General features: G+C 57.0%; 2 protein-coding genes across 5 annotated transcripts in view; both read right to left on the bottom strand.

Annotated features, from left to right (window-relative positions):
- Window positions 1-1,479, bottom strand: part of ATF6 (activating transcription factor 6) — an 82,569-nt gene extending 81,090 nt beyond the window's left edge. For 2 of the 4 annotated variants that reach the window (XM_063343230.1, XM_063343233.1), the window contains exons 1-2: window positions 1,302-1,475; window positions 1,118-1,194 (exon numbers count right to left, since the gene is read on the bottom strand). In XM_063343230.1, the coding sequence (XP_063199300.1) occupies window positions 1,118-1,194; window positions 1,302-1,371 (147 nt within the window). In that variant the 5' untranslated portion in view covers window positions 1,372-1,475. Of the gene's footprint in view, window positions 1-1,117; window positions 1,195-1,301 lie in introns of all 4 variants that reach the window. The other 2 variants (XM_063343231.1, XM_063343232.1) reach the window with 2 other exon arrangements.
- A 77-nt stretch (window positions 1,480-1,556) lies between these two features.
- Window positions 1,557-14,769, bottom strand: LOC134519285 (P-selectin-like). The gene is given in 20 exon segments (XM_063343229.1): window positions 1,557-1,864; window positions 2,682-2,737; window positions 2,933-2,963; window positions 3,375-3,497; window positions 3,647-3,832; window positions 4,018-4,203; window positions 4,326-4,511; window positions 4,646-4,831; window positions 4,968-5,153; window positions 5,287-5,472; window positions 5,606-5,791; window positions 5,927-6,112; window positions 6,236-6,421; window positions 6,555-6,740; window positions 10,303-10,485; window positions 10,598-10,705; window positions 10,803-11,192; window positions 13,441-13,534; window positions 14,551-14,619; window positions 14,621-14,769. Coding segments are annotated over 19 exon segments (3,009 nt in total). The 5' UTR covers window positions 14,717-14,769; the 3' UTR covers window positions 1,557-1,864; window position 2,682.
- Window positions 14,770-16,682: the final 1,913 nt, after the last annotated feature.

The following is a 16,682-nucleotide window of genomic DNA, read 5'->3' as shown; positions in this document are numbered from 1 at the left end:
ACAGAAAAAAGAGACTAAAATCACTTCATATATATTATTTATTGTGTGACTTTTAAGACAGTGATCAGGTTTTTGCTCCGTTTTTTCTACTGATGCAACTGTAAGTCTCAGTTCCCTACTCAACGTAACATTTTTATGAGCACTTGCATGAAAGATACAAATATTACATGCCAAATTTATACAAATATATAGCAAAGATTTTCCTGCTAAAAACTATCCTGCAAACCTACCTCTCCTTACATTCTCAACTTGCCTCATAAAGGGAGGCTCAGAAAGTCTGCAGAGTGCACTGACATTAGTATTCACAGGCTAGGATGAAGAAAAAACTCATCAGAGCATATTTATGGGAAGAATGACCAAAAACCACAGCCTGAGCTGTGCAGTGAGAACCTCCACACAGATAATTAATGCTGATGGGGATACCCTGCCCTTGTACAATGCAGCAGTTCCCAAGTCTTCTACAGCACCTGGCTCTACGATGCCTGTACGCATGTTCTTAGTACTTGAGATTGATGTTGGATAACCCAGGGGTTGTGCTGGACGTTGAGTAGGACACAGTGAGCAGAGAAAAGGCGGGGGAAAAACCGGCAGTGAAGAACCCATGAGGAAGATACCCCGGGACAGAAAAAGCAGTATATATGATCAGAAATGGTTTGCAAGCAAAGGGTTTAGGAGAAAATCCAAAACCAGACAAGAATACAAGAAGTCATATTACAGGCAAAGTGACAAAGCATAGCATGGGTGGCCACAGATGTAGCGGGCCCACACTTCTCCACAATTCTCCTCCAATGGAGCCCAGAAACGCACTCTCCCGTCAGCACGGCCGCGCAGGGGGAGTCTCCCTTCACCAGGTCAGTGACAACACAGCTTTCCCTGGGCGCAGCGCCTCACACTTTCACCTTACACTCTCCCCTTTAACCTCGGCTTGTAAATCTCCGGCTTTGACGCCGACAGCTTACTCACAGACGGACAGGCCGGCATCTCAGCAGCTCAGGCAGGGCTGAACGGCTAAAGGCCTGTAAAGCCTCCAGCACTCCACCCCGGCAGCTCGAGTGCCTCCCGCCAGGTAGCCGCCCTGAAACCCCTGGCGCTGCTCCCCGGAGTGCCCGGTACTCACCTCGGGCTCGTCCCTCGGCGCCCGCCGCGGCTCCGCGGCGCCCAGCAGCTCGCTCAGCTCCTCGCCCAGCACCGCCTCTGCAGGAGAGACAGCGGCCTCAGCGCCGGCCCGGCCCCGACGGGGAGCTCCCCACCGCCCGGCACCACCCCTCGGACCCCCCTCCACCGCGCTCAGCCCAGCTCACCCCAGTCGAGACCCGCCCCCGTGGCCGGCAGCAGCCCCGCCGGCTCCCACTCGGCCTCTGCCATCGCCATGGCTTCCGCCTTCCTCCCGAAACACACGTCTCCTTCCGGGCAGCGCCACGCCCCGCCTACGGCGGCCGCCAGCGGACAGACGGCGGGGCGGGGAGTGGCTTCGCTTTCCCACCCCGGAGCCCGCTGCGGGGGCCGTCCCCACCCGCACCCCGGCACACGGCGGCGGCTCGTTAGACACTGGCGTTTATTCAGGACCAGCTGACACAAGCACGAGTTGGGGGGCCGGAGCCGCGGGGGGAAGGTCCGTGAGGGGAAGGGGCTGGGGCTGGCAGCAGGCGGCGGAGGCGGCCCGCGGCCCCGGGTTGGTCTTCGCACGTGGGCGGTGCGGGGAGGCAGCTCCGCTCTCCGGGTGCGGGCGGTGGCGGTGTACAGGCAGCGTGGGTGGTGTCTCCAGCCGGCAGCATCGGTCAGGACTGCAGCCGGGGGGGGCGAGGTCCCGCTGGGCCCCGGCCCGCGGCGCTGGGGGACACGGTGCAGTTCGGTGGCGGCCAGGCTGGAAGCAGAGGAGAGGCCGGGCTGGTGTTACCCCTGAGGTACCTTAGAAACTGGCATCTTTCACTGAGCAAGAAGCAAAGAGCCGTAGGAAGGTTAACAAGGCCTTGTGTGTTTGTACGCGTTGTATAAGCGACGCACGCCGTGCTAACGAATATGCCCCTGAAGAGGAACAGAAGGCTGGTGATAATAAGGGAACATCTCTCTGCAAGAGGCGCCGAAAACCAGCCGAGAACCGGGCAATTGGTAAAAACGACACGGATCTGCAGAGGGAAAGGTAAAGGCGGCAGTGGGAGATAGAGACCACCGACCCAATCAGAGACTGAACAGAACTGCCCCCCTCAGTCTTCTGGAGTATGTGCACATCAATTAAAGGACATTATAGCTTTAAATGAAAGTGAGAGACTGTACGAACCCATATAAATTGTTAAGATAAGGTACTAACCAATAATTGTAATTAAGGGCGTGTATTTCTGTGTTTTGAATCGTATAAATATTCCGAGGAGGTTGTAGGCCAGTGTGCCAGCTTTGTGGATTAGCACCTAGTACCCATCTCTGCGCAGAAATTATTTAAATAAATACTTCCGCTCTTGTGTGTACATTGGCATCTTGCACACCAGGTGAACAACTCCACTTTTGGGACGACACTCCCCCTTCCCCTCCCAAGGGGTCTCCCCACCTGGGAGCGCCCCAGCCAGGAGGATAGCTGCCCAGGTGAATTTTCCACGTGACTCCCAGCAGGAGCAGGGGGTAACGGTGGAACATTTCCAGGATGCTGCGAGAGCACAGGGTGCTGCAAGCGTCTCGCAGGCGCTCACCTTACAGGTTGGCATCATACGCTGCGTTGGTGAAAACACCAGGCGATCCTAGGTCACTGGAAAACAGAGACAAGGGTGTCAAGATGGCAGGAGCATGAAGGGCAGGGGTTAGCACAGCCCCATCAGCCCTGAAGAAGGTTCCACTGCGTCTAAAAGCAGCCTCACATGGGCTGATCTGGGTGACGCGGGGTCACCACAGGGCTGTGATGGGCACAGGGCAGAGCCACCCTCCTGCACAGCACGGCTCTCACCTGGTGGGGTTCAGGAGCTTCTTCTTCTCGTCTGATAATGGTGTCAAAATGTCCACATGGGTGATGCAGATAGAAAAGAAATAACCAGATCTGTTTAGTGAGGGACTTGAGAAGCTACAGCAGCAGTGTCTGAAACCGAACCAAATTTGACAAGTACAGGAGGGAGCGGGGAGAGGGAGCTGAAACAATTGGCTTCTTCCCCTTTGCAATTAAGGTGTTTTTCGGACTCTGCCCTCCAAACCTGGCTGCTGGCACTTCCAGCTGGACAAACTGCCAAGGAAGTGCTGCCAGATCAAAGTGACTCGCAGCAACTAAAACTCATGGATTGGGGCAGTCACACTTGTTAAACTTGTGATCCTCCCACCCTCTCCTGGGACTCTCTAACCCCCTGGTCGGAGAGCCCCTGGCCAAACTGGGGGGTCTGCGGGAGGTGTTTCTGTACCTCTGTCACTGAGCCGCTTGGCGAGGAGGGCAATGAGCGTCCCTGAGAGCACGATGCCCGCTACTGCCAGAGCTGTGCCGCTGCTGTAAGCCAGGACTTGCTTTAAAAAGGGGGCACCATCCTCTGAAACAGATCCACAGACCCACAGGTTAGAAAGTTGTCAGAAGGGCTTTGCAGCGCCCAGGCTGCTGGGGTGCCCCCCACCGCATTCAAGATGTGCTGCAGGAAGCTGGACACTCCCAGTGCTAGAGGAGTTGGAGGTCCCACCGTACCTGCACAGACTGGGGGATGCCTGGTCCAGTTCCCTGTGGCTGTGCACCGGAGCACCTCTGCTCCCATCCGAACAAACCCCTCCTCGCAGGAAAACGTGCATGTGGAGTTGTATGTGAAGTTCCCATGCAGGTGAGAGCAGCTCAGCTGGCCTCTGCTGGGGGGGTCCAGCACTGGGCAGCTGATGGCTGGAGATAAAGCACAGCGGTAGCATCAGTAGGACAGGACTGATGGTGGTGGGATGGGGACATGTGGGCTGGGGAGCCAGGTCATGAGCTGCCATGGACAAGGGGTGCTAAGGGGAAGGGATGCTGGGGAAAGCAGTCTGCTACAGCGGAGCACTTCCAGAAACGCATGTGATCACAAGATCTACCTTTGCAGTGTGGGGCATCCCCAGTCCAGGTCCCTGTGGCCATGCACTTGCGGCTCTCTGGCCCCATCAGCACAAACCCTGTCTGGCAGGAGAAGACACACATGGAGCCGAAGGCAAAGTCCCCGTGGAGGTGGGAGCAGGCGGCCTGGCCCATCTTGGGGGTGGCCAGTGTTGAGCACTTGATAGCTGAAAGAGTAGAGAGGCATACTTCAAAAAGAAGCCAGGAGACTGCTGGGACCAAGAGACCAGGGAACATCCTAGTGTCACGCCAAGGCCAATGACACCCTGAGCTCTAGCAGCAGCGCTACCTTCACAGTGTGGGGCATCCCCAGTCCAGTTCCCTGTGGCCGTGCACTCACGGCTCTCTGGTCCCATCAGTGCAAACCCTGTCTGGCAGGAGAAGGCACACGTGGAGCCAAAGGCAAAGTCCCCGTGGCGGTGGGAGCAGTTCAGCCCTCCTCGCTCTGGAGCACTGAGCACCGGGCAGGCAATGGCTGCAGAGATAAAGATACACTTCAAGCAGAAAGCTGGGGACTGCAAGGCTTAACTGTTGGGCAAGAGGACCAAGACACCAGAGAACATCCCAGGGTCACCCCAAGGCCCATGACACTTTGAGCAACAACTCTACCTTTGCATTGTGGGGCATCCCCAGTCCAGGTCCCTGTGGCCGTGCACTCGCGGCTCTCTGGCCCCATCAGTGCAAACCCTGCCTGGCAGGAGAAGGCACACGTGGAGCCAAAGGCGAAGTCCCCGTGGCGGTGGGAGCAGTTCATCTCTCCTCGGTCTGGAGCACTGAGCACCAGGCAGGCAATGGCTGCAGGGTAAGGAGACAAACTTCAAGTAACAGCGAGGGGACTGTGAAGCTAAACTGTTGGAATGAGAGGACCAAGACACCAGAGAACATCCCACAGTCATCCAAAGGCCTGTGACACATTGAGCAGCAACTCTACCTTTGCATCGTGGGGCCTCCCCAGTCCAGGTCCCTGTGGCTGTGCACTCATGGCTCTCCGGTCCTGTCAGTTCAAACCCCGTCCGGCAGGAGAAGACACATGTGGAGCCAAAGGCGAAGTCCCCATGGAGATGGGAGCAGTTCAGCTCTCCCTGGTCTGGAGCGCTGAGCACTGGGCAGGTGATGGCTGCAGAGGTAGAGACACACTCCAAGCAGGAGCCTGGGGACTGTGGGGCTAAGCTGTTGGCACCAAGAACCTGGGGTGACACTAGGGTGTTCCCTGAGATTACTGACACTCTAAGCCCTAGCAGCATCGCTACCTTCACACCGTGGGGCATCCCCAGTCCAGGTCCCTGTGGCTGTGCACTGATGGCTCTCTGGTCCTGTCAGTACAAACCCTGTCTGGCAGGAGAAGGCACACGTGGAGCCAAAGGCGAAGTCCCCGTGGCGGTGGGAGCAGTTCACCTCTCCTCGGTCTGGAGCATTGAGCACTGGGCAGGTGATGGCTACAAGGATAGAGATACACTTCAAGCAGGAGCCTGGGGACTACAAGGATAAACTGATGGGTCCAAGAGGCTGGGGAACATCCTAGTGTCACGCCAAGGCCAATGACACCCTGAGCTCTAGCAGCAGCGCTACCTTCACAGTGGGGGGAGTCTTCAGTCCATGTTCCTGTGGCCATGCACTCGCGGCTCTCTGACCCCATCAGCACAAATCCCATCTGGCAGGAGAAGGCGCACATGGAGCCAAAGGCAAAGCCCCCATGGAGGTGGGAACAGTTCATCTTTCCTTGGTCTGGAGCATTGAGCACCGGGCAGGTGACAGCTACAGGGACAGAGATACACCTCAAGCAGGAGCCAGGGGACTATGAGACTTAACTATTGGAATGAAAGGACCAAGACACCTAAGAACAGTCTAGGGTCACCCCAAGGCCCATGACACCTTGAACATCAACTCTACCTTCACAGCGTGGGGCATCCCCAGTCCAGGTCCCTGTGGCTGTGCACTCGCGGCTCTCTGGCCCCATCAGCACAAACCCTGTCTGGCAGGAGAAGGCACATGTGGAGCCGAAGGCAAAGTCCCCATGGTGGTGGGAGCAGTTCACCTCTCCTTGGTCTGGAGCACTGAGCACTGGGCAGGCAATGGCTGCAGGGTAAGGAGACAAACTTCAAGTAACAGCGAGGGGACTGTTGGAATGAGAGGACCAAGACACCAGAGAACATCCCACAGTCATCCAAAGGCCTGTGACACATTGAGCAGCAACTCTACCTTTGCATCGTGGGGCCTCCCCAGTCCAGGTCCCTGTGGCTGTGCACTCGCGGCTCTCTGGTCCTGTCAGTTCAAACCCCGTCTGGCAGGAGAAGACACATGTGGAGCCAAAGGCGAAGTCCCCATGGAGATGGGAGCAGTTCAGCTCTCCCTGGTCTGGAGCGCTGAGCACTGGGCAGGTGATGGCTACAAGGATAGAGAGACACTTCAAGCAGGAGCCTGGGGACTACAAGGATAAACTGTTGGGTCCAAGAGGCTGGGGAACATCCTAGTGTCACGCCAAGGCCAATGACACCCTGAGCTCTAGCAGCAGCGCTACCTTCACAGTGTGGGGCTTCCCCTGTCCATGTTCCTGTGGCCGTGCACTCGCGGCTCTCTGGTCCCATCAGTGCAAACCCTGTCTGGCAGGAGAAGGCACACGTAGAGCCAAAGGCGAAGTCCCCGTGGCGGTGGGAGCAGTTCACCTCTCCTCGGTCTGGAGCGCTGAGCACGGGGCAGGCAATGGCTGCAATGGGAGAGCAGATCTCAGAGACAAGATAGATGAGATGAAATCATGTCTGACTAATCTGATAGCCTTCTACGATGGCATGACTAGATGGATAGATGAGGGGAGGGCGGTAGATGTGGTCTACCTTGACTTAAGCAAGGCGTTTGACACGGTCTCCCACAGCATCCTCATAGGGAAGCTTAGGAAGTGTGGGTTAGATGAATGGACGGTGGGGTGGATAGAAAACTGGTTGAAAGATAGAGCTCAGAGGGTTGTGATTAGGGGCACAGAGTCTAGTTGGAGACCAGTGATGAGTGGTGTTCCCCAGGGGTCAGTACTGGGTCCAGTCCTGTTCAATATATTCATCAATGACCTGGATGAGGGGATAGAGTGCACCCTCAGCAAGTTTGCTGATGACACCAAGCTGGGTGGGGTGGCTGACACACCAGAAGGCTGTGCCACCATACAGAGAGACCTGGACAGGTTGGAGATCTGGGCAGAGAGAAACCTTATGAAGTTCAACAAGGGCAAGTGTAGGGTGCTGCACCTGGGGAGGAACAACCCCATGCACCAGTACAGGTTGGGTGCTGACCTGCTGGGGAGCAGCTCTGTGGAAAGAGACCTGGGAGTCCTGGTGGACAACAGGATGACCGTGAGCCAGCAATGTGCCCTTGTGGCCAAGAAGGCCAATGGCATCCTGGGGTGCATCAAGAAGAGCGTGGCCAGCAGGTCAAGGGAGGTCATCCTCCCCCTCTACTCTGCCTTGGTGAGGCCGCACCTGGAGTACTGTGTCCAGTTCTGGGCTCCCCGGTTCAAGAGGGACAGGGAACTGCTGGAAAGGGTGCAGCAGAGGGCTACCAAGATGATTAGGGGACTGGAACACCTCTCTTATGAGGAAAGGCTGAGGGATTTGGGTCTCTTCAGTCTGGAAAAAAGACGTCTGAGGGGTGACCTTATCAACACTTATAAATACTTAAAGGGTGGGTGTCAGGAGGATGGGGCCAGGCTCTTTTCAGTGGTGCCCGGGGACAGGACAAGAGGCAATGGGCACAAACTTGAACATAGGAAGTTCCACCTAAACATGAGGAGGAACTTCTTTACCCTGAGGGTGGCAGAGCACTGGAATAGGCTGCCCAGAGAGGTGGTGGAGTCTCCAACTCTGGAGACATTCAAAACCCACCTGGACATGTTCCTGTGTAACCTGCTCTAGGTGACCCTGCTCTGGCAGGGGGGTTGGACTAGATGATCTCCAGAGGTCCCTTCCAACCCTATGATTCTATGATTCTATGAAATCTAGGGATTAGGGCTGAATCCCAGTCAAACAAAACCAAATCTATGGTGATATGTCTTTGATTTATCTTTCTCACTCAGACAAGTCTCACCTCTTCAAAGACAGTAGTAACATAGTTCGTACAATGGTTTTTCTGTCATACGAGTGATTTCCTGGAGGGGGGGCAGTTGCTGCTCTGCCAGAGCCCTGTTTATTTATGCCCTGCGCTACCCCCAGGTCACTACCTGCACTACCCCAGGAAGGGCTATGGCTTCTGCAGTCCTACTCACCTCCCTCCTCGTCGGGGGAGCAGTGACCTGCCTCCATCCTTGTCACAGTGGCAGGGGAAAGGATGTCCTTATGGCTTTGGAGCTGTAGGGGACCAGGATGGGATGACTGTGATAGCTACAGGGGTTGTGTGCCAGCGTCCCTAGGCTGTGCCTTGTGTGCTTTGCTGTGTGCCAGGGCAGCACCCAACATTTGCGGGGGCAAGTGGCTCCGCTGCCTGCAGGACCACCGCAGGTTAGTGTCAGGGGGACATCAAACACCACCAGCCCCCAACCCGGGTGAGACAGACCCCATTCCCTGCACCTTCTGCTTTCAGACTGACACCAAACACTTTCCCTTGGTAGACTTTTCCTTTCATAGCCAACTTACAGGCAAGCACAGTTCCCCGCAGGATCCCTGGAGGTGCCTGCCATGGTCCCCAAAACCCAGCGCTGAGGCACCCTCCAGCAGGCTCTACCTTCACAACACAGGGGGGTCCTGTCCATACCCCACCAGCCATGCACTGCAATCCCCGCACTCCCATGAACTTAAACCCCTCCTGGCAGGAGAAGGCACATACGGAGTTGAAGGCGAATGTGCTGTGCGGGTGGGAGCAATCAACCTGTCCCCTTTCCGGGCCAGCCAGCTGGGGACACGCAATAGCCGCAGGCGGGCGGAGACAGGGCAGGGTGCATGAGGGGAGGGCAGGCAGCCACGTCTCTCACGGTGCCCGCAGCACCATCAGCCTTGCCTTAGCAGGAACCTGGGTTTGTTTTTGGAGTAAAGCCAACTGGTAGTGCTTGCTAACACAGCTTCATTATCAGCAAAGGCGACTGACTGACACATCCGATTCTTTGCAAAAAAGAGAAGTCAATCATACAGAGCTGGCAGGAAAAAACAATGAGCTGTGCTTTGGGAAAGCAAGCCTTTGGGAAATTGAAAAGCCTGGAGCGGGCAGGCTCAGCCCAGCTTGTCTGGGGGAAATTCCACAAAACTGGGAGCTGGCTCCTGACCCTGACACTGCTGAGGATGCTAGTCATGGGACAGTCACATCACATCTCTGTGCCTGTTCCCCTTAACTGCAGAAAGCTTTGCTGGTCTCAGCTGCATAAAGCAAGCCCTGGGTTGGACCACAGGCCCACACAGCACAGGTGCCATCAGCAGCACTAACTTCAAGGCAGTATTTTTTTTATTATTTTAAATGTATATATACAGAAACCCTGCCCACCCTGACCCCTCCTGCTGGGTCTCCTGGTACAGAGGGTCCCCAGTTGTGTCCCGTGTCTGTTCCAGTCCTCAACTCGTCCCATCCTTGTGCAAGGCTGCAGATGCACTACGCGGCGGCACAGGGAAGGTGGAGCAGGGCTCTTGCACCCCCCCAAAAAAGCCCAGCACCTCTCTGGAGCGCCTGATGCCTGGCTGCAAACCCTCGAGCCGCCGACAGGAAGACTTTCCCTTCCCCTGCAGTGTAACATACCACAGCTTTCTCTCCTTTGTGGCTTCCTGCCCCGCTCTGTCCCTCCCAGCTTATATCTAACCTCATCTCACCAGTCCTTGCCCCTCCACTTGTGATGGCCCAGCCCTGCCAGGATACACCCTTCCCCCCGCTGTGGGGCGGCAGCCCCCTTTCGCTCTTCTCTGAGGACCCCCGAGATGCTGAGCACCTTCCCAAGGTGGACTGGGGTGGGCTTGGGGAGATGCAGATGATGTCACCATGGTGACAGAGGTGCCAAGACACCATCCTGCCCCTGCACTAGGTGGATGCATGGTGCTGGCACACGGGCAGGATTCAGGACAGTGAGTGAGTGCACTGGGACAGCCAGGGAGAGCAGGGGCCTTATCCAGAGCTCACTGCCGCTCACCCATCGAAGCCTCATCAGGGAGCTGCTCCCTGCAAGCAGCACTGGGAGCTGCTTCCCCAGAGGGCAGGGACTCGGCAAGCCCAGCCCGTTGCCTGCCTGAGCAGTGTTGGACATGCAGAGCTGGCCCCCACAAAGCATCAGTGCCACATCCCTGAGACCCCCAGCCCTTGGCAGGCCCTACCTGTGCAGGTGGGGGTCTCTGCTGACCACTGCTGGGAAGCCAGGCACCGCAGCGTGCCTGCCCCTCTCCGCTCAAACCCCTCCTGGCACCCGAACACGCAGGTAGAGTTGTAGCTGAAGTCTCCATAGGGATGGCTGCAGTTCATGCGCACTCCCATGGGCTCGAGCTTGGCACACTGCACAACTGGGAGAGGTGCGGCACCATCAGCCCATTAGAAGCACAAGGAACTTGCCCGCTTTGCCACTGGGGCTCAGGCTCTCCACCAGGGAGGGAGGGATGGGGATGGATGGCTCACCGTCCTCGCACTCAGGGCCATGGAAGCCGGGGTAGCACTCACAGCGGTAGCTCCCGATGGTCTCCACACACTCACCGTGCTGGCTGCATGGGAAGGGCTGACAGGAGGCTGCGCACACAGAGGATGGTCATCAGGAGCCACTGGCCACCCTGCCAAGGTCCCTAGCCCACCCAACCCAGGTCCACGCCATGGTCCCCCCGCTCACCCTGGTAGCACAGTGCCTTTTTCCTCCGGTTGCAGGGCTCATCGTTCCACTTGCCCGACTCACGCTGCCGCTTGATGTAGATCTCCACACAGTCCTGGTTGGAGCGGCGGTTGTTGGGCTCTCCGGCTGCCCAGTTCTCTGCTTCCTTTGTCAGTGCCTTCCTGGTGCCCACCCAGGTCCAGGTGCCACCCAGCTTGCGGATGCCAATCCAGTAGTAGCGCCCATGGAAGGGCAGGGTTTCATTGAGGTACTCAATCTCTTGCTTGTTCTGGATTGCCACCAGGTCGGTGAAGAAGGTCTGGCAGTAGTTCCTGGCCTGCTCCCACGTGTAGTCCCCTTGGTCACTGTAGTGGTATGTCCAGGCACCCACCTCTAACTGTGTCACTGTGCCTGCAAGAGAGGATGAGATCCGGGATCGACACAGAAAAGATGGGAGCCGGGTGCCTTGGGACATGAGGGTAGGCTAGGGCTGGCATCAGGGCCAAGAGATGCCAGCGACCAGTTGAGTGAGGGGATGGGAAGAAGGGACAAGTGTGGGTGAGAATGGGTCTCTGAGGGTACATGGAGACCTGGGTGTATCAGGCATGGCAGAAGGAGCTGAGGCAGGACAGAGGATGACAGCACAGGGATGTGGAAGTTGGGGAGACGGTGTGAAGGCTGAGATGGGGATGCATGGGATGGGGCGGGCAGAGCACAGGTGGCAGAAGAGCCCCAAGCGGTGATGCCATCCCCTCCTCCAGCACAAGGGGTGAAAGCCCAGCCCCACAGCCCCGCTCCCCTGCCCACAAAGGTTTCCCAAAGGGAACACAACATCGAGATGGTTCCTGTAACACGGTTCCTTCCTCGAGTGCAGAAGTGTACCACTTCAATTTTCGTGCTTCTATGTGAGAGTCAGCTTAAAGCAAGGCAGAGCAATGAGCATGCCCTCAACCCAAAAAGCATTTGGATCCCAAGCTGCTCATCTAAGCCAGAGATCGTTTTAAGAGTCTTCTAAAATTCAGTATTGCAAAACAGTGTCTTGCAAAAGTCAAGTTCACATCCTGGTCATGCCCACCAGGCAGGGCAAAGCCAGAGATTAACTGGAACCCACACCCAGAAGTGAAGGGCACTTTGTTGAAACCCTGCTCTTATTTACAGCATTTCACACCACAACTTGATGCAATCAAAGGGTTTTAGTCATAAAAAAAAGCTTCCTCCCTCCTCCCCAGAAGCAGGTATCTCCAAAACTGCAGAAAGTGATACAGGGATCATATCTCCAACTGTGCAGAAATTGAGATGGAGATCAAAGTTTGCTCCAAATGACTGGACTGGGGTACCATGTGTCTTGGGCGAGCATATCACACTGTGGTCATGCAGGCAAAGGTCTGCGCATCACAGATTAGATGCAAATCTGTGTCTTCCCAAGTCCAATTAGGGCTCTATTTTGGTCAATAATTGTGCATTTTTCTAAGCAAAATTACCATAATTTGTCTGGTTTTCCTTGCCAACGAGCAAACTATCCACTTTGTTCAACAAAACCAAAGCTGAGGAAAACGTGGCCTTCAACAACACCCTCCTCTTCACCCCTTGGGAGTTTGGAGCTGCAGGACAGAAGCTCAGGGCACCTCCAGGAAGCCTGCCCCAGCTTCAGGTCCCACCACTCAAGTGCTGGCCCTTGCTGCCTCCCCAGCACAGCTCAGGGCAGCTGCTCTGCTGCCTTGCACACCCCATCCCCAAATTGAGAAGGACCAGGGAGCCCATCCACTACTTGTCCATCCTCCATATGCTCTCCTGCCTCTTCCCTCCAGCTACACCAGTAGCACACTCTCTGCAGCGCAGTTCATCCCCACTCCTTCCCCTCAGCCTTATGTTACCTGTCCCTGCCCCAGCTGGAGTTGAAACCCTACCCGGGTGCTGTTTGCCTGCATTTTGACCCCTCCACTACCCTGGCATCCCCCAACGCCTAGCCCCCCCAGGGTGCACTCAGGGTGCCTTTGCATTTTTGTTTTGCCCTAAGACCTAAAATCTCGGCCTCCTCCTGACACTTCTGCATTTGCTTCCGTTCCTTAGCTCAATCATGAAAGCTCGCTTGGAAAATAACCCAGCTCCCAGGAGATCGCTAGGGACAGAGCAGGCACTGGCAGGTCTTGCTCTGTGCAATGCCAATGTGTGAAGGAAACCATCCTACAGGCAGCAAAACCAAATTAATTTCTACTCTGACTTCTCCTGATGTCAATTAGCAGCTTTAACTCCTTGTGGCAGCAGCCCAGCTGTGCTCCCAACCCTTGCACTCATGGGTCCTGTGGTTACATCTCTGGCTGGCTCTGTAGGCAGGAGGAGAGCTGCTGACGCCTTTCTCCAGTTCATGGTACAATGCACCGTCAGCCACGGAGTATTTGGGGAAGAAGACCCGCTGTGGGGACCCCACACACGTGCTCCCCCTGAGGGAGCACAGTCCTACAACAGGTCCCGCTGGAGGGAGCTGGCCCAGGCAGATGCAGCCCTCTCGTAGGTGAGGAAGATCCAGCCACGGGGCTGTCAGCCATGGAATTGTGACGGATGGGCCCCCAAAATAACATCGCTGCCCTTCTCCAGTTTCCTGGACGTGCAGGCTCCTCGGCAGCAGGGTCACGCTGGGCTTATCGAGCAGGCGGCTTACCCCATGCAATGGCAGCGATGCCCAGGTAGCAGATGCCACGAGAGCTCAGAGCCCACGTCCTCCCAGCAGACTGCAGTCTTCCCGCAGCAGCACCCTGCATGTCAGGGAGAGAGGCGTGAGCACGCACATTCCACCGGGGGCTCACGCATCTTGCCATCCACCCACACTGCTGCCAGGTGGGTCCTGGTAGCCACAGGGGCACATTGCTTGTGCCAGCTTGTACACAGGCATGCATGATGCCACTGGCCAGGTATGGCTCTGCTGGAGAAAGGGCTCATCCAGCGAGGCACTTTGGGAGAGGTTGGTGCATACAGCACAGCTGGGCAGTGGCGCGGGGGGGCATGCCAGCAATGGAGTTCACTCCTGGGGAGCCCCTGAGTCCCAGGCATGCCCTGTGCCCCCCACCCCTCCCCGTCCACCCAGGGCTGGCATCTACCTCCGCAGCAGCAGTGCCCTATGTGCCTGGCAGTGCCCCGTGTGCCTGGCATAACCTTGCTGCCATGGGGCTCTCTGGGGCAGCCTGGGTCCTTCCCGCGGGTCCCCGGCAGCAGCACCAGTTTCTGGTAGCGCCCGCCCACAGCCCTGCCCTCCCCTGCCCCCCTTTCCCAGGCAGACCCCAACTCATCCCCAAGCAAAGGAGGGGGACCTACCATGTCGGCGCCACAGACGCACCTTGCCCAGCTGCCGGCAGCACCAGGGGCGTCTGGCCCTCGGCGGGCAGCGGTGCTCACACTTCCTCCGGGTGCGCAGAGCATCGCTCCCTGCCCTTGGCCTCTTCCCCCCCCGCCCCAGCCCCACTGCCAGCCCGCATCCTGTCCCACACCCCCGCCTCCCCCGCCGCGGGGCTCTCCCACCCCCAGAGACCCCACTGCCAGCCCGGGGCTGGAGGGGAACAGCAGGGTCAGCCCTGGCTGCGGCACTGGTGGGACTCAGCTCGGCACCTGCCCCATGGCATGGGAGCTGGGGGCATCCCCACGCTGCCACAAGGACACGACAGCCGCAGGAGCCGACCCACAATGAGCCAGGTTTGTCTGAGGTGGAGAAGGGCCCCCCAGGAGGGGTCCAGTGTGAACCCATGGTGCCCAGGGCACCGAGACGTCTCCGACTCACCATGTCCATGTTGCAGTGTCCACACTGGTGGTCAGAGGTCGGAGGAGGGATGAGGTGTGATGAGCTCCCACATGGGCTGAGCAGGAACGTGGCTCACAGCCTCCTGTCTCCTGCACCGGATGGTCTCTTCTCTCACAGGCTTTTTCCTCTGGCTGTGAATCTTCATATACCGTTTATAAACAGTTACTTACACAACATATTTTCCTGTCTGTGCCTTTAAGTCTTTATGAGAAAGATCCAAGAACATGCCAGAGAAACTTCCCCTGAGTTGTTAATAACCTTTATAAACTTCCACCGATGCTTCAGGAACTGCCTCATTGTGTCCACCTCCCCTTGGACCATTCTTGAATCATTATAAATCTTTCCTTAGCCCGTTCTCCTCCTAATTAAAATTGCCTTGGCAGGGTTTTCTGCAGGAATTACTCTGCTCACTTCCAGTTAAAGCCAAAGCGAGAGACATGCATTTTCCAGTTCAGGAGAAATTGATTCTGCTCCAGCGGGACTCACGCTAGACAAAAGGAGGAACCCATCCCACAAAAGCCATAACCCACCACAATGACTTTATCCTTGGCCAACGTAAATGAAACTTGGTTCCTGTCTCTGGATATCTTCCTCGAAAAATATTTTACTGCAATTGTCTATTTTTACCAAATTGCCGGGGATGAGCCTGTGTGTCCAGTAACTCAGGAGCGCTCACTTTCTAGCAGCTCATGTGCAGAGGGTGCACAATTACGGCCAGGGAAAAGTCAGCCAGGCGGGCTCAGCAGAGAGGCTGAGGGGCAGCCGCTGGGGCAGGAGAGCGTCTCCAGATGCTGAGGGTCACCGGGGCAGGGTGAGAGCTTCCTCTCCCATGGGGTGGGAGACCTGCTGGCAGTCAAAGGGGTGCTCACGGGTGCACGGCCCTGAGGGGGAGCAGGCTGTGCCACTCCTGCCAGTTTCACTTCCGCTGAAACCCGACACGGTAGGGCAGAGTAGTAGAAAAAAATATATTCCTACCTTTGTTTTTGTAATTAAAAATAGTTTCTGGTATTGTTTTAAAAACAGAGTCAAGGTGGCTGCTGCTGCAAAGGGCAGAATGTGGCCAAGTTCAAAGCTGTTTGTGGGGGGAGGTACCCCCTGCCTGCGGGTACCTGAGCTCAGAGAGGGGGTCCTGCATGGCAGGACAGGTACTGAGGGTTGCTTTGCAGGTAGTGGAAGAAAGTTCATGTGGTGGGAAGGAGAGAAGACCCAAATCAGCTCTGCAGCACTTCCAGGAGCTTGCTAATCACTAGGAGCCCTTTCACACCTCAGGTGGTTTCCAAGGCTGGCTTCCCAGGGAAGGATTCAGGATGCTGCAGGGCACATGCTTCCCATTGGGTTCCTGCTGTCCCACTTACCAGGAAAGGGCCCGTGTCCCTGCCTCACGGGCTGAGCAGCGCAGGGACTTCCCAGGCAGTGGGATGGCGTATGCTGTCCCCCCAGACCCACTCTGAGGGCAGAGCGCAAGCTGCAAGCCAGGGGCTCAGCAGGAACTCAAAGGAGCAGGGACAAAGGCACTTTCCTGTGTCACCTCCTCACCATCCCTCTGGGCCCTGCAGGGATCTGGAATGGAAATGCGCTTCATTTGCTGTGCCCTAGTCCTGAGCCACAGATGGAGGCGATGCTCTCTCCCGAGAGCCCTGCCGTGGGCTGTGTCTGTGTGGAAGGGTGTCCCCCTCCCACCTCCAAACCGCCGCCAAGGCTGCCGTGCAGCCAGCGGGTTGGGCAACCCACGTGCAGGTCACAACTGCAGGGCTCTCTGGGGGAAGCAGCTCGTCCGCTGCCAGCTGTCACTGCCTGCCCAGGCTGATGCTCTGCTCCCTCTTGGCGTGCTCGGCCGTGCCACGGGCAGGGTGTCGTGCACATGGCAGCGTGCGATGCCTGCACGAGTATTCCGATGGCTCTGGGAGCACCCACGTGTGGATGGGACCCACGGTGCCAGGGGCTGTACGTGCTGCATGTGGAGGTGGGCAGTGGCAGAGGTGGGCAGATGCCCTAGGGCTCAGCCTCTGCAGAGGGTCAAGTTCAGGCTGTGCTCCCAGTGTGTCCCCAGGGAGTGCCCAGGACCAGGTGGAGTGAGACCCTGGGAGCAGGGGGTGCAAGGACCACCCTCT

Source organism: Chroicocephalus ridibundus, chromosome 8 (assembly GCF_963924245.1).
Source record: "Chroicocephalus ridibundus chromosome 8, bChrRid1.1, whole genome shotgun sequence".
NCBI lineage: Eukaryota > Metazoa > Chordata > Aves > Charadriiformes > Laridae > Chroicocephalus > Chroicocephalus ridibundus.
The sequence above is the reverse complement of the archived record's forward strand: the minus strand, read 5'-3'. Positions and strand labels throughout refer to the sequence as shown.